This window comes from Podarcis vaucheri (assembly GCF_965113315.1).
Source record: "Podarcis vaucheri genome assembly, chromosome: 12".
Taxonomy (NCBI): domain Eukaryota; kingdom Metazoa; phylum Chordata; class Lepidosauria; order Squamata; family Lacertidae; genus Podarcis; species Podarcis vaucheri.
In genome coordinates this window covers 57106723-57131908 of record NC_138750.1, presented here as the reverse complement: position 1 = coordinate 57131908, position 25186 = coordinate 57106723, and the positions used below count along the sequence as shown (strand labels likewise).

The 25186-nt window shown below is 46.8% G+C and overlaps 1 protein-coding gene across 2 annotated transcripts in view; it reads right to left on the bottom strand.

The window, feature by feature from the left end:
• GHRHR (growth hormone releasing hormone receptor) overlaps positions 1 to 25186 on the bottom strand; it is a 443159-nt gene that overhangs the window by 386796 nt on the left and 31177 nt on the right. The window contains exons 12-13 of one of the 2 annotated variants that reach the window (XR_014212223.1): positions 18808 to 18849; positions 15431 to 16087 (exon numbers count right to left, since the gene is read on the bottom strand). Coding sequence is in view for 1 of the 2 variants with exons in the window: in XM_082192539.1 (XP_082048665.1) it covers positions 15962 to 16087; positions 18808 to 18849 (168 nt within the window). In the remaining variant the exon portion in view is untranslated. Of the gene's footprint in view, positions 1 to 14734; positions 16088 to 18807; positions 18850 to 25186 lie in introns of those variants that run through there. The other variant, XM_082192539.1, reaches the window with a different exon arrangement.

Sequence of the window (25186 nt, the reverse complement as noted above, 5' to 3'; positions counted from 1 at the left end):
GCTCAGGTTGCGAACGTGATCCGTGAGGGATGCATGTTCACAACCTGCAGTGTTCGCAACCTGCAGCTGCGCATCTGTACACGCGCAGGTTGCGATTCGGTGCTTCTGCGCTTGCGCAAAGCGCGATTTAGAGCTTCTGCACATGCGCAACCGCCGAAACCTGGTAGTAACGCAACCTGAAGCGTCTGTAACCCAAGGTATGACTGTAAGATGAAAAGTGGAACCTAAGCTATGCACACATGGTGGCATATCTTAGCCTTCTGAAATGTGAAATGCCTATCTCTGCTACTAATATTGCTGTCGTTTTGACTAGTGACTGGGTAGACGACTGGTAGTTGCTCGAATCCTCTCACAGTCTCAAGTGGTACAGTCATCTGCAGCTGATGTACTGCAGCACAACCAGAAAGCCAGCACAACCCATCTCCACCACAGCCATAATTTACCTGCATGGAGCTGTAGTGGGCCAGGGGTGGCGTGGTGTGGCAAGTTTGAAGAAGAAGAGTTTGAATTTGATATCCCGCTTTATCACTACCCGAAGGAGTCTCAAAGCGGCTAACATTCTCCTTTCCCTTCCTCCCCCACAACAAACACTCTGTGAGGTGAGTGGGGCTGAGAGACTTCAGAGAAGTGTGACTAGCCCAAGGTCACCCAGCAGCTGCATGTGGAGGAGCAGGGAATCGAACCTGGTTCACCAGATTACAAGTCCACCGTTCTTAACCACTACACCACACAGACTGGCTACCACACAGTCTGGCTACCACACTGGCTACCACACACCACACAGTTTGGAGCTGGTGGTATGGGCAGAGTGGCTCAACAACTCCCTAATATCCAGAAGCTGCCTGCGAGAGAGAGAAGGAATCCTCTCCGGGTGAAAAAGAAGAACCCCCTTTCGCAGAAAACTTTTTAATGTAGGAAGCATTTCAGATCTTTTATTGAGATTGCCATGACAACGGCACTCTGAGCTTGGCCATCCTTATTTTATGGGCAGAAAGCAAAGGATTTCTTTGCCCTGGCTCTTTTTCTCGGCTGGATTCTAGAACATGCTGGAGATTTTAGATGGTGTGCCCTCATTACGAACTCCCCTCCCCTTGCTTCCAGGTTTTCTTCCAGGAAGGCGATAAATATCTCGTGGAAGAGATTCCAGCTTTGACAGATGCATCTCTTGTCCAGAATTCCTTCTGGATATGTGGGGCCAAAAGCCCCACCCTATCCCCCAAGCCTTTCAGCCGCACAGCTGCACACCCTCCAACATTTCTCTGATCGAAATAGAGACATCCCATTCCATACCCTTTAACATTTCTCTGATTCAAATAGAGACTCCCCCCTTCCAACATTTCTCCAGTGAAAATAGGGACTTCCTAATGAAAAGCAGACATTCCGGTATATAATAATAATAATAATAATAATAATAATAATAATAATAATAATGCCACTTCCGCCCTGAGGAGGAGGTGGGATTGCAAGCGTCACAGCCCCACGATGTGCGCGGTGGCTGGAGCCCAGCCCCTGCAAGACTGAGGGAATCCCCAGCCGCATAACACCCTGGCTTTGGGGGCGTGACCTGCCCGATTTAAAATGCAGGCGTGGCCGGGGATGTCCCTCTTTTCCCGCCTACCAGCTGTTCCTGTTTCCCACCCTCCTGCCCTTTAAGGTTTTCGTTTTTGACCTTGCTATGGACCTTGGTTGATTGCCATTGAGGGGCCTGTAGGAATTTTTCCACTTGGCAAATTGGCACCAGCCACTTGGTTTTTGCCTACCTTGTATCAAATCATCACAACTTTCTTGGTATTGGCGGTTAGGCATTGGTATAGTTCTGTAGATGGAAGGGGGGAAGAAGCGCCATCACCTGCCCCGCATATTGAAGGATAGTCCAGTAAAGGATTCCGGGACGCATGGACCTGTCTGCAGCCTGGGGAGGTGAGGGCCAAAGGCACGCCCCCGAGTGGTGACCCTGGGGGAGTTCCTAGTTGATGCGCATCAGCAGGACTCCCCCTACTGGTGGTTAACCCTTCCCGGACTTCATGAAGATGGGCTGGAGTCGGATATAGTTGGTTAGGACCAATGCCTAAGCCAATACCGCTCATCACCTGTAACCAATACAGTTGTGGCCTTATTTAGCCCATTAACCTTAATAATTGTGTCATGTGTCTTTATTTCCATGGGGGGGGGGCAGGAACTCGCCACACAATTTGTTATTTATACCCAGTCCATCTGGCTGGGATTCCCCAACCACTCTGTGCAGCTTCCATCAAAAGATTAAAAGTACATTAAAACATCTGAATCTGAAACCAGGATGGCTTCTGTAAATAGGGGCACTTGGAGGGTCTGGCAACTGTAGAATTGGAAGGAGCCCAGAGGGTCATCTAATTCAACCCCCTGCAAGGCAAGAATCACAGCTAACTTTTTAAGTTCACCATCCTCATCCCCATATGAAATGGGGCTTATCGACACTTGTGTTTCCTCCACAATTTTCAGGCATGGTCCACATTCTTTTCATCACCACAGACCTTTCTCAGCGAAAACCGTCTCTTTACTGCTGAATTGGAGCAAACCCGGATCCATCTGATATGCAGGCTGAGACCTTCCTTGCCCACGGACTGTCTTGCCAGAGTGGTGCATGCTCTGGTTATCTTCTGCTTGGACTACTGCAATGCGCTCTACGTGGGGCTACGTTTGAAGGTGACCCAGAAACTGCAATTAATCCAGAATGCGGCAGCTAGACTGGTGACCGGGAACGGCCACCGAGACCATATAACACCAGTCCTGAAAGACCTACATTGGCTCCCAGTACGTTTCCAAGCACAATTCAAAGTGTTGGTGCTGACCTTTCAAGCCCTAAACGGCCTCGGTCCAGTATACCTGAAGGAGCGTCTCCACCCCCATCGTTCAGCCCAGACACTGAGGTCCAGCTCCGAGGGCCTTCTGGCGGTTCCCTCATTGCGAGAAGAAAAGTTACAGGGAACCAGGCAGAGGGCCTTCTCGGTAGTGGCGCCTGCCCTGTGGAACACCCTCAGATGTCAAAGAAATAAACAACTATCTGACTTTTAGAAGACATCTGAAGGCAGCCCTGCTTTAAATGTTTGATGTATTATCGTGTTTTTAATATGCTGTTGGGAGCCACCCAGGGTGGCTGTGGAAACCCAGTCAGATGAGTGGGATATAAATAATAAATTATATTATTATTATTATTTGTTGTGCTTTGGTTTTAAAGAGCAAGTTTTCACTGGGAAACTTGGGCGGGGGGAAAGAGCTTTCGGACATGGAGCTTTAAATCTGTGCCTGGAAAGGGTGAAGCAAAGGATAAGTGTGGATAAGCTCAGATCTAAAGGCAGATGCAGAGAGACCCTCCAGAAATTGCTAACTACAGCTCCCATAAGCCCCAAGAAGCATGGACAATGGCCAGGAATCATGGGAGTTGTAGTTCAGTAACATCTGGATGGCCAAATAGGACTTTAAACAATACAGGAGATGGTACGCCGCCAGCAGTAAAGCATTTGAGGTTTTTTCAATTTCAAAAAAGAGATAAAAGGAGGAGATGCAGAAAGAAGATTACACCCCAAGCTTGATATTCATACGTCCCTGGGATTCCCAGTGGACTATTGTTCGATCCATCCGTGCAGCAAATGATGAGTCTGACTCGTGCCATTTTCTTTTTAAATTTCTCCCCGCAGAAGCTCTTCACCAGCCAGCTGCCCTCACGCTGGGAGACTGAGCCGCAGAGGCAGTCAAAACATCTCAGCGGAAAAAAACCAGCAGTCTGGCTTCCAGAGACTGCCTGCCACCTTGTGGCTGAGAGACTGGATAGCTGCTCTGATCTCATATGGTTTTGTTTCCAAACCAATAAATGGCTTCTGAAGGAAGAACGTTTTCAGTTGGACCGGATTCAGTAGCATGAAATCTCCAGCAGGGCCGGCCCTTCTGTTAGGCTATGTGGAAAAGCTGCCTCGGGTGGCAGATGCTGGAGAGGAGGGCGCAGGCAGCAGGATGAGGTGTTGGAGAGCATCATAGTTGGTGTGCCACATTTCCAGCAGCTTCCCCTAAGCTCGCCTGCTGCACGCTGGTGTGGTAATAGATGCTCACAAGGCAACAAGGAATGCTGGAGAATTCTGACAAAAGCAGAAAGAGGAACAAAGTTTGCTGCTGTTCGCTTGTTCAATCCATGTTCAAGACACGATTCAATTCAACGAATATGAGCTCTGTATTGTGAGTTTGTAAGCACAGGTAAACAGCAATATAGACTGATCTATTAACAGGTTTTAGGGACACGGGTGGCGCTGCCCGCAGACTGTCTTGCCAGAGTGGTGCATGCTCTGATTATCTCCCACTTGGACTACTGCAATGCGATCTACGCAGGGCTACCTTTGAAGGTGACCCAGAAACTACAACTAATCCAGAATGTGGCAGCTAGACTGGTGACTGGGAGTGGCCACCGAGACCATATAACACCAGTCTTGAAAGACCTACATTGGCTCCCAGTACATTTCCGAGCACAAATTTAAAGTGTTGGTGCTGACCTTTCAAGCCCTAAACAGCCTCGGTCCAGTATACCTGAAGGAGCATCTCAACCCCCATCATCCAGCCCGGACACTGAGATCCAGTGCTGAGGGCCTTCTGGCGGTTCCCTCACTGCAAGAAATGAGGTTACAGGGAACCAGGCAGAGCGCCTTCTGAGTGGTAGCGCCCGCCTTGTGGAACGCCCTCCCATCAGATGTCAAGGAAATAAACCACTATCTGACTTTTAAAAGACACCTGAAGGTGGCCCTGTTTAGGGAAGTTTTTAATGTTTGATGCTGTATTGTTTTTAATATTTGGTTGGAAGCCGCCCAGAGTGGCTGGAGAAACCCAACCAGATGGGCAGGGTATAAATAATAAATTATACTATTATTATATAAGCCTGGTCTTCCAGGTCCTATTCCACTATATCACACTGGCTCTGACCCCACAGGCATAGGTTGAGAAGGAGGTATCTGAGTCCAGGAGAGATGGGAAGCATAGGAAACTGCCTCTCATCATCTGACCATTGGTCCAGCTACCTCATTATTATCTATCTGACTGGGAGCAGATCTCCAGCATTTCAGCCCAGGAGTTTTCCCTACATTTATCTGAAAATACTGGGTATCGGACCTGTGACTTTCTGCCTGCTCTACCACTACAACTGCATGATGCAACAGTCAACAAGGAACATTGCCTGTGAAGAATTTGCCTCCCACCGACTGAAGACATTTCCAAGAACTGCAAGCTGGATGTCATCTGAAGTCCGCCGTTCCACTTGATTGAAGAGGTACAATTACATCGTTGGGTGGAGGGCATGTCCCAAGTCCAGCGCTCACGTGCCCGAGGTTCCTATTATGAGGCACTCAAGAATGAAATTACCATCCAATTATTCCGGGGAGCATAACACATTTAATCAAGAGCTATTCTCCAATCCAAATCACACAGCCCTTGAAAGCTTGATCTGGAGTCGTTTGTGGGGGGAGAAGATGGGCTATTTGATGAAAATTGTCACATAATTTAAAGGTCTGAGACCAATTACAGATACTTTGCCAGAGAAGTGGCAGTAGGGTAGAGATTTCTATTCCGTGTCAAAGCAAAGTTCATTAAACGCTGTTTCTCGGGATGGCCAGAGGGGCTTATGGTCCTTGGGGTTATTTATTTCTTAATTTTATTACATTTGCATTCCATTCTTTTCCCCTCCAGGGTAGGTTGAAGATAGCATGCATGGTGTCTGCCTAACTACAATTCCCATCATCCCTAGCTAACAGGACCAGTAGTCAGGGATGATGGGAATTGTAGTCCCAAAACATCTGGAGGGCTGAGTTTAGGGATTCCTGGTCTAGGACATGGCCAGGAGTCCGCTGCTGCAATTCCATCAGCAAAGCCTAGCATTTCCTTGAGTCTAAGATGTTAGGCAAACACCATGCATGCTATCTTCAACCTACCCTGGAGGGGAAAAGAAGGGATGATGGGAATTGTAGTCCCAAAACAGCTGGAGATCTGAGTTTGGGGATGCCTGCCCTAGACCAGTGTTTCCCAAACTTGGGTCCTCAGCTGTTGTTGGACTACAACTCCCATCATCCCTGACCACTGGCCCTGCTATCTAGAGATGATGGGAGTTGTAGTCTGAAACATGTGGAGGGCACCTGGTTAAGAATGTAAGGTGAGGCTGCTGGAACATGACCCATCCAGAATTCTGGAAGTTGTAATTTGTTAAGGGTGCTGAGTGTTGTTAGGAGAACCCTATTTCCTTACTGGAGCTACAGTTCCCAGAGTGGCTCAAGAATCATTGCCTCTTTCCAGGCAACTCTGGGAATTGTAGCTCTGGGAAGGGGAAAGGTTCCCTCCCTGTGAGAAGTGAGGTTACAGGGAATCAGGCAAAGGGCCTTCTCTGTAGTGGTGCCTGCCCTGTGGAACGCCCTCCCATCAGATGCCAAGGAAATAGACAACTATCTGACTTTTAGAAGACATCTGAAGGCAGCCCTGTTTACGGAAGTTTTTAATGTTTAATCATGTATTGTGTTTTTAATATTCGATTGGGAGTTGCCCAGAGTTGCTGGGGAAACCCAGCCAGATGGGCGGAGTATAAATAATAAATTATGATTATGATTATGATTATTGCCTAACCGCTCTCAGCATCCATAACAAACCACAGCTCCCAGATTTCTTCTGAGGAGGCTATGACTGTATAAATTAGCATTATGCATTGCAGGGGAATGGACCAGATGATACCTAGAATCTTTTCCAACTCTACAGTTCTATGATTCTATGACAGTATAATATTTTAAACATATGGTGTGAATGTAGCCTTAAATGACAACACTTAACAAATGTCTTTTTCTTAGTGCGGTCAAGATTCACCCACACACTGCGCAAATATAGAATTATACAGCTGCATCTTTCCTCCACTTTTATGTATAAATTTAGACAAATAAATTTTGCAGATAATGTCGATTACACTGTGGTAGTAGGGCCAGGGTGGGAGAGTGGCAGAGCTCTGTCTAGTCAAGTTGCATGGGATCAGTTTCAACTCGTAGGCTCTGAGGATGTGGACAGACTGCTTGGACCAGTGAAAATGACTGCCTATCTCCTTGATTCTTGCCCATCGCTCATAAAAGTGAGCCAGGCAGGGTTAGGCAATGGGCTCCATGGGCTGGTGAATGCTTCCCTCTGTGAGGGAGTCTTACCAGACCGGCTTGAAGAAGCTGTTATTAAGCTGCTTTAAATATTTGTTTTTTAAAAAAACACCATCTTTGGATCTGGCCGTTATGGCTAATCATAACCCAAATCTTCCATTCCTGGGCAAGGTGATTGAGCAGGTGGTCTCTGAACAACTCCAGGCACTCCTGGAGAATGCAGACCATTTGGATCCCTTCCAGTTGGGATTCAGGCCCCATTATGGGGCTGAAACCACCTTGGTTGTGCTGGTCGATGATCTCCAGCAGGCCACGGACAGAGCCATGTGTGTGGACCAGTGGGAGCAAAGAGTTGTCCGGAGTGGTCCCTGCTGGGCATGGGATTCAGTTTACCACAGCAAAAGAAAGTGTAGTAGAGATTGTTTGACTTAGTAAATGCTATCATGCACAATATTGATGTGACCAAACAGTTTTCTAAGTTCCTAAACTTTCCAGTGGTGATGTATGGAAGTGAGAGCTGGACCATAAAGAAGGCTGATCGCCGAATAATTGATGCTTTTGAATTGTGGTGCTGGAGGAGACTCTTGAGAGTCCCATGGACTGCAAGAAGATCAAACCTCTCCATTCTGAAGGAAATCAGCCCTGAGTGCTCACTGGAAGGACAGGTCCTGAAGCTGAGGCTCCAAGACTTGGTCACCTCATGAGAAGAGAAGACTCCCTGGAAAAGACTCTGACGTTGGGAAAGATGGAGGGCACAAGGAGAAGGGGACGACAGAGGACAAGATGGTTGGATAGTGTTCTCGAAGCTACCAGCATGAGTTTGACCAAACTGCAGGAGGCAGTGGAAGACAGGGGTGCCTGGCATGCTCTGGTCCATGGGGTCATGAAGAGTAGGACACGACTAAACGACTAAACAACAACAAACACAAAACACATTATATACAAACAGTTGCTTGAGGAAGTCTTCTCTCTCTCTCTGAGCCCAGAGAGGGCTTTCACTTTCAAAGCCATTGCTTAGGCAAAGCTCACAAAGCAAGTATAAAGTCCACTTGCCAAAGTTTTGCAGCACACAAATTTCCAAGTCAAGTTCTCCAGTTGTCTTCCGATTCTCCAGCTTCTCTCCATCTCCACACTTCATCTTCACACGTCTCCAGAATTTGTGCCACAAAGGAATGCTGTGAAGTGAGCTTCTTACACAAGCCAGCACAGGAATCTTGTATTGGGAGAGCAGCGCCACTCTGCTACTGGCTGGTGATGCCATCATCCTGAATCTTTTCGCTATAATGGCATAATAAGCTATAATGATAATGTCTCATCTCCTGTCAATTTGCTGGGTTTTAAATAGTTGCCGTGCTTTCATTTCGCTTATTTCTTGCATGGTTGTTTTTGTATTTTATCTATTATAAGCCACCTTGAAAGGCACCCTAAAAATACATTCATATAGAAATACAATTATTTCCCTCCGCTGAAATGCCGCAATTACTGTTTGTTTTTCTTTACTGCAACTTTAGATCAGATTATCCAATGACATGCAAACATCCATAGGAAACATTTTTGCTTTCTGCCTTGAATTCTCTTAACTCAGCAGAACATTTCGGCAGATTCTGCAGTTTCACCTTTCCCGACTGTGGCCGGTGTTTAGTTCAGCCTAATTTGTTGTATGTTCACTGATGTAATTGCTGGCAGCTGTATCTAACTTCCACATCACTATTGATTTAAGGTTTGTCTTAATCTACAGTTTGTAGATAAAGATTTGAACTTTTTGTGCTTGGGGCCCACTTTGCGGTTCTTTTTGTAATGAAAAATGGGCTGGAAATATTTTTCAACAAATATTAAATTATCATTTTAAAATAATTTGGAAGTGTCAGCTTAGGTTTTATGTAGCCCCAAAGGCTATGTTGTACCTATCCTGTCACAAGCAACATGCTTCTGTCAATGAGTCACTGGGAATCACAGAAGGATACAGTGCTCTTTTACTCCAGCTCCTGGTTATGGGCTTCCAATAAGCATCTTGTTGGTCACCGTGGGAATATGATGTTGGACTAAATGGACCATTGGCCTGATGCGGGTGGCGCTGTGGGTTAAACCACAGAGCCTAGGACTTGCCGATCAGAAGGTTGGTGGTTCAAATCCCTGCGACGGGGTGAGCTCCCATTGCTCGGTCCCTGCTCCTGCCAACCTAGCAGTTCGAAAGCACGTCAAAGTGCAAGTAGATAAATAGGTACCGCTCCGGCGGGAAGGTAAATGGCGTTTCCATATGCTGCTCTGGTTTGCCAGAAGCGGCTTAGTCATGCTGGCTACTTGACCCAGAAGTTGTACACTGGCTCCCTCAGCCAATAAAGCGAGATGAGCGCCGCAACCCCAGAGTCAGTCACGACTGGACCTATTGGTCAGGGGTCCCTTTACCTTTACCTAAGAAGGCTCCTCTGGTGTTTTTAACCAAACAGGCAGGGGACTTCCTGGTCCTGAATGGGGTAACTGTGCCCCTAAAGGACCAGGTGCGCAGCCTGGGAGTCATTTTGGACTCACAGCCATCCATGGAAATGCAGGTTAATTTTGTGTCCAGGGCGGCTGTCTGCCAGCTCCAACTGGTACGCCGGCTGAGACCCTCCCTGCCTGCACACAGTCTCAGTAGAGTGGCACACGTTCTGGTTATTTCCTGCTTGGACTACTGCAATGCACTTTTGCAATTTTACCAGTTTTGTGGTATGTTCTTGCTTGTGACATTGGCCACAGTGACAATGACTTCAAACAAATGAGACAAAAATTCCACGTTGGCTATACCTTTCCCCTGTTTTTCCCCTTAGTGTGAGTGTTGAGGCACATCCCTACACTACATCCTCTAGGTGTGTGGATAATAATAATAATAATAATAATAATAATAATAATAATAATAATAATAAATAATAATTAATTTATACCCCACCCATCTGGCTGGGTTTCCCCAGCCACTCTGGGCGGCTTCCAACAGAATATTACAATACAATAGTCTATTAAACATTAATGCAGATGACACAACCTTGATGGCAGAAAGTGAGGAGGAATTAAAGAACCTTTTAATGAGGGTGAAAGAGGAGAGTGCAAAATATGGCCTGAAGCTCAACATCAAAAAAACGAAGATCATGGCCACTGGTCCCATCACCTTCTGGCAAATAGAAGGGGAAGAAATGGAGGCAGTAAGAGATTTTACTTTCTTGGGCTCCATGATCACTGCAGATAGTGACAGCAGTCACGCAATTAAAAGATGCCTGCTTCTTGGGAGAAAAGCAATGACAAACCTAGACAGTATCTTAAAAAGTAGAGACATCACCTTGCCAACAAAGGTCCATATAGTAAAAGCTATGGTTTTCCCAGTAGTGATGTATGGAAGTGAGAGCTGGAGCATAAATAAGGCTGATCGCCGAAGAATGGATGCTTTTGAATTATGGTGCTGGAGGAGACTCTTGAGAGTCCCATGGACTGCAAGAAGCTCAAACCTATCCATTCTGAAGGAAATCAGCCCTGAGTGCTCACTGGAAGGACAGATCCTGAAGCTGAGGCTCCAATACTTTGGCCACCTCATGAGAAGAGAAGACTCCCTGGAAAAGACCCTGATGTTGGGAAACTTCCGGGGTTGGCGCGATCTGGAAATGGCGGATTCCCTCCGAGCTCCGGAGGGAATCGGCTCAGCGGTGGATGGGTCTTTGCCGTGCCGGCGACACGGAGACCCTTAAAAACCGCAGGCGCGGAAGCCTGCGGACTGAAGACTCGGTGGGCACCTCAAGCGCCCCCCCTGATTCGCGAAGAGCCTTTTTAAAGGCTGCGGAGGGGATACGGGGGACGGCGCGGTGCTGAGAGTCGATCGCTACCGCCGCTGAGTGAAGCCGCGAGCCATGACTGGAGAGCACTGACTTCCTTCCTTGAAATTTGGACTGAAAAGAAGAACCCGTGAGTAAACTGGAATTGGACTTTAAGAATTTTACCTTTTGAATTAGAGATGATCGGGGGGGTGTGTTAAAAGGAAGTCCGCACCCCCCCCTTGCAGACGATCCAGAGCAACGATATAAGAATTAAGCTGGAGTGCCTACCCTGTAAAGGGTGAGTTTAAAAAGACAGTAACTTCCAAGATTTGGAAAAGTAACTTCAAGCAGGAGAGTGGAGTGTTGGAAGTCATTTGTTTTCCTGTAAACAACCCCCCCTCCCGGGCCCGGGAGCGTCCTGTTTTGGAGCTTGTGTAAGAAGGACAGAGTTTGACAGCTGTCAAAGCTGTCAAATGGACTGTTAATAGTGAAAAATTGCAATTTAAGATTCCTCTGGATTAAAAGGAGTTACATTTGAACTAAAATTGTTGGGAACAAAGAAACAATAACAAGAATCAGGATTGTTGGAGAAAAGAACACTAAGTAACCAGATTCCCTCTAGGGGGAATTCTGTGGAATTACAATGGCTGTGGATGGAAAGATACTGGGGGAAATCGAAAGGATGTTCTATTTGGTGGGAATCTTACAAGAGCAGACTACAGCTATGAGTAAACAATTGATGACCTTGACTTCTGAAACATGTAGTTCTGCTGAATGTAATGAGGACCCGAGTGAGAAAGAATCCACAGCTGAACTTGAAATGATAACTAAAGAAGAGGAGAAGACAAAACAAGAAAGAGAAAAAGTGGAGTGGGAAAATACTAACCAGAAGCTGACACCTGGGGAATACAAGCAAGGAGACTATTGGATTGAATTCACTACAGGTCTACGAAAGATGCAGAAGACGAAAGTGGAGGCCCTGGGAGTTTATGAAATTCAGGGCTTTGGAATAAAGAAATATAATTGGGGCCTCCACATAGACTCTGACCTGGATTACTTTCAAGACCCATGCCATGTGGAAATTATCCAGCAGCTGTTTTCAAATATGGAAAGAGACTATGGACTGACTGTAAAAGAACTCTTTTGAGATTTGATGACCGACATAAAGGATTACCAACAAGACCGGCGGAGAGGGACTGAAAGAGACTTGAGAGCCTTGGACGTGAGGAACCCGGGCTAAGAACTGTTATTTTAGATATGTTTTGGAAGGGACGCAAATCGGGGATGGGAGGGAGGGAAGGAACTAATTATAACAACACTCAAGACCAGGGGGTTTAGATAATAAGACTATTATTCAAGATAAAATGGGAAATCGATGGAAGAGAATTGGGATCCAACTTAGGAAAAATTATTTTTGTTTATTGTTTATTTTTTCTTTATAAGAAGGTTAATATCAAGATGGATAAGAGAATGCCAACTTGCTGACATAAATTTGGGAATAGGGATGCAAGGGAGGGGGTGGGGGGAAGTCAAGGACCAGGGTTAGAAAATAAGTTTTTTGGAAATTATACATGTTTGTTGTTTTTTGTGTTTTTTTGTGTTTTGTTGTTGTTTGTGTAAAATGTGAAAAACTAATAAAATTTTTTTTAAAAAAAAAAACAGAGGACGAGATGGTTGGACAGTGTTCTCAAAGCTACCAGCATGAGTTTGACCAAACTGCGGGAGGCAGTGGAAGACAGAAGTGCCTGGCATGCTCTGGTCCATGGGGTCACGAAGAGTTGGACATGACTAAACAACTAAACAACAACAACAATAATTAAACATTAAACACTTCCCTAAACAGGGCTGCCTTCAGATGTCTTCTAAAAGTCTGGTAGTTGTTTATGGTGTTCTGGTAGTTGGATGTCTTGAATGATTCTTTTCTGCCCATAATTTGCAATGCCAGTGACTAAAGCAGCACCGATATGCTCTGGCTCTTTCATTCCTGAGTAATAAAGCCACTTGTTTTCTACTTCCTGGTGTGACAAGTTCTTTATTAGGCACAAGTTTTAAAGGTATACACATATATTTTTAATGGGCACATGTCAAAATGTTGCATTCCTCTCAAGAGTGGACGCCAGGTCTATACGAGTGGTGAACACGTATGCAGGTTCAGACATGCACCTTGTAACAACAAACACACACGAAATTGTGAAAGCAAATTCATTTGGTATGGTTCTTTTGTTTCATGGCAGACATCTATTTTAACAAGTAAGGGCGAGTACTTTCCCACAATTTCCAATCAATTCTTGCTGCAAACTTATCCACCCCCGTCTACGTTTACTCACAGGACTCCTTGAGTTCGACAGACCCTAGACTACAATCCTAAACACATTTATTCAGGAGTAGGCTCCATTGAGCAGAGGTGGGCTTACTCATGGGTAAATAGCACCCAGAGGATTGGGTTCCATGGCTGCTGAATCATATGCTAGCTTACTCAGAGGCCAGACCACACTGAAGTCAAAACGAATTTAGCGGGGCAAAACAGAAGCAGAAATTGTCCGCGATTATATATCTGCGGCGATTCAAATATTCACATCAAATTTGTGTTCCGGGAGCCTCAGCGACACATTTCCAAATCTGGATTGTTTGAAACAATGTAGACAATGTCAGGCTGTTAGCCTTATCGCATCATGGGGAGAGAAGTAATCATTTTGAAGCTGGATAATTTCTGTTGTCTGGGTTTAAAAACTCAATTAATTGCCTGGGGGTTTTCATATGACAAGCCCTCTGAATTAATTCTGTTCCTTACAGATCGCACATTACATAAGGCCCTCAGCTAGGGGGAACTCCTTCCTCTGGAGACATTTACATTTACATGATAAATCGAATGCTCCCCGCCACTTAAATGTGCGGTATATTTTCCCCCCAGGTGATCTCGGCTGAAAATCCTCAACCTTCCCTGCGCATATTAACCCGAAACACCCTCCTAATTATGATTAACGATCATGTTCCCTCCTCCAGATGTCTGGAGGGAACTGTAAGGGGTGGCGTTGCTATGGCAACATCGAGTCCATTCCCATGGAGTCCATTCCATGAAGCAGTCCTCTCCTGAAGATTAAGGCTTATTCCGCACTTCACAGAGGGCGAAACAGCCAGTGTTGACCCAGGCTGAAACTGGGTAAATGGAAAGCTGTGAGAAATGTCCTTGAAATGTTCCATCCGAACTGGATGCGGTGGCCTCATTTCCACAATTTGGCTTCTGGAATCTTGTTGCAATTCCGATAGTAAAGCATTCGTAGGGATGAGCCGAAAATCCACGTTGAGCCAAAATGGCCTCCCAGAATTCAATGCACCATTTGTGGGTGATAAACAAATTTGTGGAGGTGGAAACCAGCAAGAGCCACCCAACCCTAGTGGCTATGTTCTATTTCCACGGCTGGAGCCAGAATGACTCTGAATTCCAGTTGCCGGAATGTCCACAGGACAGGACATTAGATGTTCTCGGACTCCTATTCCCATCAGCCCCAGGCAGCATTCCCAATGGTCATGGGGCGAGGGGTTTTGTAGTCCCTCAACATCCAGCAACATGCTTCCCAAACTTAGGTTTCCATCTGTTTTTGAACTACAACTCCCATCATCCCTAGCTAGAAAGACCAGGGGCATTCCAGGGGATGGGGATGGTCCGCTCCAGGTACCATTCCGAAGGTGGGGGGTGACAAAATGCCGACCCCCGATTGGTGACACACACACCCCAGGGCATGCGCCACTCGCCGCACACCACCAGGACGTGTGCCACACCCCCTGGGACAAGCGCCACTCTGGGTACAGGAGCAGGAACAAGACGAGTGGTCAGGGATGATGGGAATTGTAGTCCAAAAGCAACTGTAGACCCAAGTTTGGGAAACGCTGGCCTAGCAGGTCCCATGTCCCTCATCCCTGTGTCAGAGTCCTGGCTTGCAGTGACTCCACCAGCCCACAAATGGACTGGCGTGACCATGTGACAAGATGAGCAACCTCTTCCCCTATATCAAGGAGAATCAGGACATACATTTGAGGGTTGGGAAATAGTCAACATGGAATCCAATCGGCGGACTCCAACTCCCATCAGCCACAAACAGCAGGGCCAATAGTTCGGGGTGATGAGAGTTGTAGTTCATCTCTAGAAGTCCATCTTGACTACCCCTTTCACATCACAGTAGGGCACAGCTAATCTATTTTTATTTTATTTTTTCTTCTGGAGTAAGTTTCCATATTGTGATTAGGAAATATCCTGGCAACACCATGAGTTACTTTGGCTATATCGAATTGTATTAATTGTTTGGATGAATCTGGTGATGTAGATAAATAGGTACCACTCCAGCGGGAAGGTAAATGGCGTTTCCGTGCGCTGCTCTGGTTCGCCAGAAGCAGCTTAGTCATGCTGGCCACATGACCCGGAAGCTGTCTGCAGACAAACGCCAGCTCCCTCGGCCTATAGAGCAAGATGAGCATGCAACCCCAGAGTCGTCCGCGACTGGACCTAACAGTCAGGGGTACCTTTACCTGTGCTTGATATTATAGCAATTGCAATGTTTGGGACATTTGTGTGTTTTCAATATTTTTGTGATTATTGGGAGCCTTCCTGAGCTCAACATTTGTCGCTGGAAAAGCAGAATACAAATATTAAATCAAATCCAAGTCAATAATCTGCTCCCTGATCTCGCCAATGGTTGAATTTTGCTTGCAAAGCAGGGGCTTGAGCCATAGTCTATTCCACAAAGCAAAACGAAGGAGCAGGAAATAAGCTGAAATAAGCTCTGTATACCACAATTTGAGGATGGGGGGGGGGGACAATGGAGATTTCTTAACCATCATTTCCACTTCAGAGGCAGGTGCAAGAGATCCAAAATCTGAGAAATGAGAAGGTCATAATGTTCTATGCTGAAGCCGCAATCTTTAAGCGATGGAGGTGCTTGATTTGGAGAACTAACTCTCAGCTTAGTGATAAATCTTGGTGACAGCTTCTTCCCAAACTCCACATTCCTTTCTTCTGATTCTTCCTGTTTCCTTTCGCCTTATCAGTCACCCCTAACACATCGAGGTTGTCATCTTGATGCCAGAACTCGATGGCACGGTCCACCTTGTCCTCTTCCTCCAAATCGGCATAAATCCATAGCTGTTGCCACGCCATTTGCGACAAATTTCTGCCTGAACCTTGAAAATCAAAGAGCTGCCATTACCAGAAAGCTGCCATTTCAGTTCTCAGACACAGACAGAATAAAAGTGCAAAGCTCTGACGGTGACATTTGTTATATGTCAAGCACAGAAGGAATAAACCTTTGGGTTATTCTTAGCTATTTTGCCCTTCGACTGAAATTTGTCAGTGCCAACAAATGCAAAAGTTTAGGTGTCAACTGTTGGCATCAGAAAACACAGTGGGCACTTTGGGGGGACTTTATCATTTTTCTAGTGTTGCATCATTACTATTTGCTTAGTTTCACTGTTTAATATCTACCTACCTTAGAGACTGAGGGACACGGGTGGCGCTGTGGGTTAAACCACAGAGCCTAGGACTTGCCGATCAGAAGGTCGGCTGTTCGAATCCCCACAACAGTGTGAGCTCCCGTTGCTCTGTCCCAGCTCCTGCCAACCTAGCAGTTTGAAAGCACGTCAAAGTGCAAGTAGATAAATAGGTACCACTCCGGCGGGAAGGTAAACGCCATTTCCATGCGCTGCTCTGGTTTGCCAGAAGCGGCTTAGTCATGCTGGCCGCATAATGCGGAAGCTGTCTATGGACAAACGCCGGCTCCCTCAGCCTATAGAGCGAGATGAGCGCCGCAACTTCAGAGTCATCCACGACTGGACGTAATGGTCAGGGGGTACCTTTACCTTTACCTTTATCTTTGAGACTGTTGTGATATTAAGCAGCATATAAATATATAGAAGGAAATAAGCAGAAGCTTCCATAGCATCAGGTCATAGAATCATAGAATCATAGAGTTGGAAGAGACCACAAGGGCCATCGAGTCCAACCCCCTGCCAAGCAGGAAGCACCATCAGAGCACTCCTGACATATGGTTGTCAAGCCTCTGCTTAAAGACCTCCAAAGTAGGAGACTCCACCACACTCCTTGGCAGCAAATTCCAATGTCGAACAGCTCTTACTGTCAGGAAGTTCTTCCTAATGTTTAGGTGGAATCTTCTTTCTTGTAGTTTGGATCCATTGCTCCGTGTCCACTTCTCTGGAGCAGCAGAAAACAACATTTCTCCCTCCTCTATGTGACATCCTTTTATATATTTGAACATGGCTATCATATCACCCCTTAACCTCCTCTTCTCCAGGCTAAACATGCCCAGCTCCCTTAGCCGTTCCTCATAAGGCATCGTTTCCAGGCCTTTGACCATTTTGATTGCCCTCCTCTGGACACGTTCCAGTTTGTCAGTGTCCTTCTTGAACTGTGGTGCCCAGAACTGGACACAATACTCCAGGTGAGGTCTGACCAGAGCAGAATACAGTGGCACTATTACTTCCCTTGATCTAGATGCTATATTCCTATTGATGCAGCCCAGAATTGCATTGGCTTTTTTAGCTGCCGCGTCACACTGTTGGCTCATGTCAAGTTTATGGTCAACCAAGACTCCTAGATCCTTTTCACATGTACTGCTCTCAAGCCAGATGTCCCCCATCTTGTATTTGTGCCTCTCATTTTTTTTGCCCAAGTGCAATACTTTACATTTCTCCCTGTTAAAATTCATCTTGTTTGTTTTGGCCCAGTTCTCTAATCTGTCAAGGTCGTTTTGAAGTGTGATCCTGTCCTCTGGGGTGTTAGCCACCCCTCCCAGTTTGGTGTCATCTGCAAATTTGATCAGGATGCCCTTGAGTCCATCATCCAAGTCGTTGATAAAGATGTTGAATAAGACCGGGCCCAAGACAGAACCCTGTGGCACCCCACTAGTCACTCTTCTCCAGGATGAAGAGGAACCATTGATGAGCACCCTTTGGGTTCGGTCAGTCAGCCAGTTACAAATCCACTGAGTGGTAGCATAGTCAAGACCGCATTTTACCAGCTTCTTTACAAGAATATCATGGGGCACCTTGTCAAATGCCTTGCTGAAATCAAGGTAGGCTACATCCACTGCGTTCCCTTCATCTACCAGGCTTGTAATTCTGTCAAAAAAGGTCATTTGATTGATTGATTGATTGATTGATTCACAAAATCATAGAGTTGGAACTGTCACTTGGAAGATGGAGCAATCCTGTTTTCTCCTGCTCTGGAGGGCAGAACCCAAACCAATGGCTTCAAGTTACAAGAAAGGAGATTCCGACTAAACATTAGGAAGAACTTTCTGACAGTAAAGATCTATTCAACAGTGGAAGGGACTCCTTCAGAAGGTGGTAGACTCTCCTTCCTTGGAGGTTTTTAAGCAGAGGTTAAGTAGCCATCTGCCATGGATGCTTTAGCTGAGATTCCTGCATTGCTGGGGGTTGGACTAGATGACCCCAGGCGTCCCTTTCAATTCTACAATTCCATGATTCTCTGGCCCTGCTGATTTTGGAGGCTGAGGGAAGCAATAATTTGTGTAACCACAAGAGGGCCACATCCTCACGAAGATGAGAACAGGGAAGGGTTTATAACAGGCTTCCTCAAACTCAGCCCTCCAGATGTTTTGAGACTACAATTCCCATCATACCTGACCACTGGTCCTGCTAGCTAGGGTTCATGGGAGTTGTAGGCCAAAAACATCTGGAGGGTTGAGTTTGAGGAAGCCTCGTTTATACTCTCTGCTTCTGTTGCGCTTGGGATTTCCTGGCCAGATTTTGAATCGCTCAATTTCGTTTTCTGCTGTGGTCGTGGGAATCGCAAGCCTTTGCTTCCCTGAAAAACGCAGCCAAGGAAAAAATAATGCAAAGTCCCCGGCCCCAGCCCTCCTTACCTCTTGATTTAGAAAGCAGTACAGAACAGCAACAATGAAGCCCTGTATAACAAGGAGGAAAAAACACAGAAGTTAAACAACTAAACCGGGAGCTGGGGGAACTCAGGTCTGCGAGCCAAATGGATTCCTCTAGACCTCTCTACCTAGGCCCTAGGATTCTCGATTGATCATACCTCCTTCCCAAAACCACACCACAGTCCCTCTCCCACACCCTCCTCTGGTCCCCCTCCCCTAAGATGTAATTATGCTCCTGACAGGGATGGACCTTAGTAATATGGTGCCCTTAAAAGTAAAGGGACCCCTGACCATTAGGTCCAGTCGTGGCTGACTCTGGGGTTGCGGCGCTCATCTTGCTTTATTGGCCGAGGGAGCCGGCGTACAGATTCTGGGTCATGTGGCCAGCATGACTAAGCCGCTTCTGACGAACCAGAGCAGCACATGGAAATGCCAATTACCTTTCCGCCGGAGTGGTACCTATTTATCTACTTGCACTTTTGACGTGCTTTCGTACTGCTAGGTTGGCAGTAAAGGAAGATGGGAAAGGTTTCTCTCAATATTTTCTGTGCTTTGTATTCTGTACCTAAGAAATCTTACTTCTGCAACTTCTGCAAATTTTGGCCAGACAGTTAGCACGCCGCCAGTGACTGTGCTAAATTTGGCTGGCAGGGCAAAAGTCCATTTCCTGCCTGACCAGCTATTTGAAACTGCTGATGTTAGCTACAGGTCAGAAGGTCGCTTCCTGCCTAGCCAGAAACTGCTGGTAACTAAAACCCACTAGCAAGCTGTTTTGCTTCTGCTTTAAGTAATGCAAGATAAGACAAGACACGAAGGAAATGCTTACCTAGCAAAAGAAGACACGTGTATGAAGGAGAGGGAAGGGAGTGCTTGGTTAGCAGAAAGACAGGAATGTTTAGCAAGCGATAAAATGTGTTTAGCAAGCGATATGGATGTTCCATATAGGGGAAGATGTGGGAGGGGGAAGAGTCCTCAGAAAAGTATAAAAAAGGTCTGTTGAAGTGTCTTGCTCTACAGCCAGAATATTTTCAGGAGCTATCCAGCTGGTTGTCTCTGAGTACAGACCTTATCTCTGTGCACAGATTTTCAATAAACTCTTTTCTCCAAAGAAGATTTTTGCTTTCCTGGTACTTTTTGTTCCCTCCAAGGTTCGGGGATGGCGTGGCTAATGGATCCCTAGGTAAATAAGGCTTCATCTCTCTGGGGGCTCGTCCGGGATAAGCCCCCTCCCCAATACGGACCGGAGGGCCAGGCTCAACCAAGGTGAACAGCTCAGCAGCGTTTGCAGGCTCCCTGCGCACCCCACCTGTTTCGTGGGGGGAGCCAGCCACACTGTTCTGGAGTGGAGACATCTAGTTGAGGGAGAACAAGAGGACAGGACGGCGCCGAGGGGACAGGTCCGCAGCGGAAAAAGGTAAGCCCGGCGGAAAAGGGCAGCCCGACGGAAAGGGCAGGAGGCTTGATCAACCTCCCCTGGTTGTGGCAGGGTGCCACAGGCAATAAGATGCCACCAGGAATAAGGGGATTGGTTGCGCAGTAGAGTGCCAGCCACCAGGAATAAAAGGGGACTGCTTCTGCAGGAGAGTGCCACCAGCAGAAGTTGGGAACAGAAGAGGGAGGGATATATATATATTGTGATTTTTGGTGTGTTTTGTGTTTTGTGTATTGCATGCTGAAGTTATTTTGGTGTGTTTAGTGTGTTACATGTTGAAATTATATTGATGTGATTTGTATGTTGTATGTTGCTATGTTGCATGTCAGATATTTGGAAGGCTTTATTGCTATGTTGCATGTCAGATACTTGGAAGGCTTTTGGGGATTCAAGCTGATGAGGGGAAGATGAGGACATTGTGAATTAGACTGGCCTACCCAAAAGAATAAATTGGCCGTCCATCTAGATTTGCAACTCATTAATCCATAATATCAGAACATTTTGAATGACCGTTCTGATCAAATCCCCTACATCTCTACATGGAAGACCAATGTAGAAAAGAATCTACCATGGCTAAAGTTTTGCTGTGACAGCAACACACAGAACAGGATTTGTACAGTGAAGCCTCTGGTGTTAGAAGACCCAGAAGATGAGGAGAGGGGAGTGATTAAGCCACCACCTTACACTCCAGCAACAGCCCCTCCAACACCCCCCCCCAGGCCAAAATCAAGAAGCACAGGGAGGTACTGGTGTAGGGGGAGGAGGACCTGCTAAGGAGGATAGTGAGACGGAAGAAGAGGAAGATGACGAAGAGTTTAGGAAGATACTAGATGATATGAATCAAGGAAAGAAAATGTGGACAGAAAAACAGAAAAAGAGACTAAAGGAGTTTGTAAAGCCATTTGAGGGAGAAGTTGGATGTGAGTCCCTTGTTAGTTGAGGCAACAGAAATGCTACACCCCTGAAAAGAGGAAGTGGGGACAGGCGGCGAAGAAAGTATGTCTCACAGACAGTATGAGAAAACCAGGAAGGATCAGGCAGCCGGAGTAATGCCCCTTCGGAGGGTTTTATGATCCACCAGCCCCTGTCCCAGCTGGACAAGCGAAGGCACAGCATATACCCTTTTCAAGTGCAGATGTTTGTAATTGGAGAAATCAGAACCCCTCTTTTGAGGAGAATCCAGCAAAGATCATAAAACTGTTTGAAGGGATTTTTAAAACCTAAAATCCCACTTATGATGATGTACAATATCTCCTGGACTCACTACCAACTACAGAAGCATTGCTTGGCCCCTGCATGAGTCAACTAGGGGAATAGAGAAGGATCTTTTTATATGGGGCAGGGAACAGCAACAGGCTTTTCAGGATTTCAAAGTGGCATTATAACAAGCCTCAGCGCTTGGCATCCAAACCCTGAGAAGCCTTTCTCCCTGTTTGTGGATGAAGACCAGGGAACAGCAAAGGGAGTGCTATGCCAAAAATTGGGAAGCTGGCAACAGCCCGTGGCATACCTATCTGAGCGCCTGACGCCTACAGAACAAGGTTTACCGCCATGCATGAGAGCAGTTGTGGCAGTAGCTACCCTATTGAACAAAGCCGACAAATTCACTTTTGGCCAAGACACTGTTTGTGTGACCCCGCATGCAGTCCCAGCACTGCTTGACATGAAGGGTACCTATTTCCTCTCCCAAGCAAAGATGAGAAAGTGCCAGATGCTATTGTTGCACCCGCGTTTGAAGTTCCAAGTCACCACCGCCCTCAACCCAGCTACCCTGTTGCCGGTAGGAGAAGGTGAGGAGCAGATGCACGATTGCATTGAAGTAATGGACAAAGTATATTCCAGCAGGCCTGATCTCAAAGACGAGGCAAACGAGGCTGGGCAGCGGAAGGCAGGCTATGCAGTGGTAGCCCTGGAAGACCAGGTGATTGAAGCAAAGTCACTCCCACCTGGAACATCGGCCCAGCTGGCAGAACTAACTGCGCTTACCAGGCCCTGAACCTGGCAAAGGGGCAGAAGATAAACATTTATACAGATTCTAAGTATGCATTCCTGACTTTACATGCCCATGGAGCCTTATGGAAAGAAAGAGGTTTGCTTACCTCCAGAGGAAGCCAGGTGGCCCACCCACAAGCCTTATTGAACCTTCTGGATGCTGTATGGGAGCCCGAAGCAGTAGCGGTTATCCATTGTTATGGACACACAACTGGACCAGGGGAAGTGGCCAGAGGAAATCGACTGGCAGACAAGGTGGCCAAGGAGGCAGCCCGGGACCTGGCCCCAGATCCGATCATTGGAGCACTGATCCCAGAAGAAATTTTAAGCACCACTGACAAGCCGGCTTACACACAACAGGAAAGGGACACTGCAGATGCCCAGGAGCTGACATTGACCAAAGAAGGATGGTACCTCACCCCTGATGACAGGATATGGATTCCAGAGTCCCTGTCTCGGCAGATAACTCAGAGATACCATGAGTCAACCCACATGGGGCCAGATGCTACCACCAAGCAGCTGGCAAAGTGCTTCTATATAACCCACCTTTATCAACTGGCAGCCCAGGTTTCCAGGAAATGTCTGCTATGTCAAAAGAATAATCCCAGAACCGGACCACTGGCTCCCCTGGGAGTTCAGCACAGTGGAACTGCACCTATGGAAGATCTTGTTGTGGACTTCACTGAATTACCCCGTTGTGGACTATATCGCTACCTGCTGGTGGCAGTGTGCACCTACACCGGATGGGTCGAAGCATGGCCAACAAAGACTGAAAAGGCAATTGAAGTAACCAGGTGCCTGCTTAAGGAAATCATCCCTCGCTATGGATTGCCAAGGTCCATAGGATCTGATAATGGACCAGCATTCGTTCATGTAGTCCTACAGGGACTGGCTAAAGCGCTCCAGATCAATTGGAAGCTGCATACTGCTTATAGACCCCAGAGTTCTGGAAAGGTGGAAAGAATAAACAGGACTCTAAAGAATCAGCTGTCCAAGCTGACACAGGAAACCGGGTCTAATTGGGTGACCATGTTGCCCTTGGCATTACTCAGGGTCCGTAGTCTTCCGTCCAAACGGACCCACTTGTCACCTTTTGAAGTTCTGTTTGGGAGACCAGTCCCATATCTTAGAATGTTAACTCCATATGCTAGCCAAGATGTGCAATTGAGTAACTATGTACAGTCACTCTCTCGAGATTCTCTCTCTCAACAGGTGGACCCAGGCCCGAACTCCTTGCGTGACCAGTTTGAGCCAGGTGACGAGGTGTGGATAAGACTGGTCCCAGGCACCACTGCAACCGTGCTGGAAGGGCCCATCTGCTCTCCACACCCGCAGCTGTGAAGGTCGCTGGCGTCACACCTTGGGTCCACCACATTCAAGTGAAGAAAGCTGCTTCAGATTGGACTGTGTCTCAGCATCCTGAAGATCCCCTCCAGTGACGACCGCCTTGCTGATATCACTCCGGAGGCTGGTATCTCTACGCACGGCTGAATAATTGGATGGGAGGGGCGCCCGCGGGCAGCGTCCCCAACGTAGACACTTGTTCTCCAGCCAATTTAGAGGCACCACCAGGACTTTTGGTATTGGGCCCGGAACCCCTTGATATAGTCACCCCAAGTGTCAGGCCATTGCAGGGGTGGACATATTCCTGTGGGTGCATGCTGATATATGAAGAGGGAGAAGCCCCTTTTGGGTATAATATCTTGAAGAGACAACACGAGAGCCCAGTCCACCCACAAGGGATTGTAGGGAAATTGCTCCGCATAGTAGGTGCCTCAGCAGAGAAGTGGAAAGTTACCCCTGAGGTCCAGGAAATAATTGAATACGAATATCAGTGGGCCCTTCAGCTGTAAAAGAAAACTAGAAATGACCCCCTGAATATTGGTGGGAGGAACCATGGAGATATTGGGTTTGGTGGGTAGGAGTGATATGTACCGCCCTTGTCATATGGATGCTCTCGTATTTCTGTTGGCATGAACGGTATCGTATTTGTGGGAAGAAACGTAATCCATCTATACCTTTGATGATTCTCCTTTTCTTTCTAGTTGGAGAGCCCACATGTGTATTGGCACAGGCAGGAAAAAGTCCCCCGACCTCCCTTGCCGACATTTCCCGTTTGATGACTAAGTGGGGTGCCCATAACCCCTACAATAGGTGGTTACAAATGGCTGAAATGGAGCATGTTGCTTCAACGTTTCAGACCATGGCGAGGCTATCCGTGATCTGGCGGCTAGCATTGAAAAGGTGGCACATGTCCCTGTACAAATTTGGGAGGGCTGGGATATGTCTTGGTTGGATAGCATCTTCCCAGGTGGATGGATGGGGAGAATATTTACCATGCTGGTGGGCCCAATAATGCTTCTATTGCTTCTTTGCTTTTGTATTCCCTGCTTGATGCAATGCTTGCAGAATATTGTGGGACCTCGCGTGATTGCTGTAATGAGAGAATATAGACCCCTACCCCAGAACGAATCTAAGTAATAGATTGTTCAAAAGAAGAGGAGGGAGTAAAGGAAGATGGGAAAGGTTTCTCTCAATATTTTCTGTGCTTTGTATTCTGTACCTAAGAAATCTTACTTCTGCAACTTCTGCAAATTTTGGCCAGACAGTTAGCACGCCGCCAGTGACTGTGCTAAATTTGGCTGGCAGGGCAAAAGTCCATTTCCTGCCTGACCAGCTATTTGAAACTGCTGATGTTAGCTACAGGTCAGAAGGTCGCTTCCTGCCTAGCCAGAAACTGCTGGTAACTAAAACCCACTAGCAAGCTGTTTTGCTTCTGCTTTAAGTAATGCAAGATAAGACAAGACACGAAGGAAATGCTTACCTAGCAAAAGAAGACACGTGTATGAAGGAGAGGGAAGGGAGTGCTTGGTTAGCAGAAAGACAGGAATGTTTAGCAAGCGATAAAATGTGTTTAGCAAGCGATATGGATGTTCCATA